At 40.3% G+C, this 821-nt stretch overlaps 1 protein-coding gene across 1 annotated transcript in view; it reads right to left on the reverse strand.

The window, feature by feature from the left end:
- LOC121843255 (phosphoribosyl pyrophosphate synthase-associated protein 2-like) overlaps positions 1 to 595 on the reverse strand; it is a gene marked incomplete at its 5' end in the record, with an annotated part of 2,720 nt that extends 2,125 nt beyond the window's left edge. Inside the window, 1 exon segment of the mRNA XM_042312841.1 lies at positions 477 to 595. Within this exon segment, the coding sequence (XP_042168775.1) occupies positions 477 to 595 (119 nt within the window).
- Positions 596 to 821: the final 226 nt, after the last annotated feature.

Genomic DNA, 821 nt, shown 5'->3' on the forward strand with positions numbered 1-821 from the left:
CACACATACAATACACACATACAATACACACATACAATACACACAATACACACACAGTACACACATACAATACACACATACAATACACACCAACAATACACACATACAGTACACAGACAATACACACATACAATACACACATACAGTACACACATACAATACACACATACAGTACACACAAACAATACACACATACAGTACACAGACAATACACACATACAATACACACACAATACACACATACAATACACACATACAATACACACATACAATACACACATACAATACACACATACAGTACACAGACAATAAACACATACAGTACACACACAATACACACATACAATACACACACAATACACACATACAATAAACACATACAATACACACATACAATACACACATACAATACACACACAATACACACACACAATACACACACAATGTGTGTGTGTGTGTGTGTGTGAGTGTGTTACGTGGTATCTTGACAGTAGGAGGGGAGTGTCTTCCATCCACCAGGTCTGACTCTGCATCCTGAGCCTCTCCATGGATCACTGCAATACCCAGACGCAACCGCTCTGCAAATGACTGGGCCCTAAACACACACACACACACACACACACACACACACACACACACACACACACACACACACACACACACACACACACACACACACACACACACACACACACACAGTAAAGACACTATACAATCAGAATCAGAGCTTGTAAAAACACAACTACCATAAGATAACAGCCTGACAGCACCACCCAGACTGTAGTTAAAGAGGACCCACACTAACCCAGACTGTAGTTAAA

This window comes from Oncorhynchus tshawytscha, unplaced genomic scaffold (genome assembly GCF_018296145.1).
Source record: "Oncorhynchus tshawytscha isolate Ot180627B unplaced genomic scaffold, Otsh_v2.0 Un_contig_907_pilon_pilon, whole genome shotgun sequence".
Taxonomy (NCBI): Eukaryota; Metazoa; Chordata; class Actinopteri; order Salmoniformes; family Salmonidae; genus Oncorhynchus; species Oncorhynchus tshawytscha.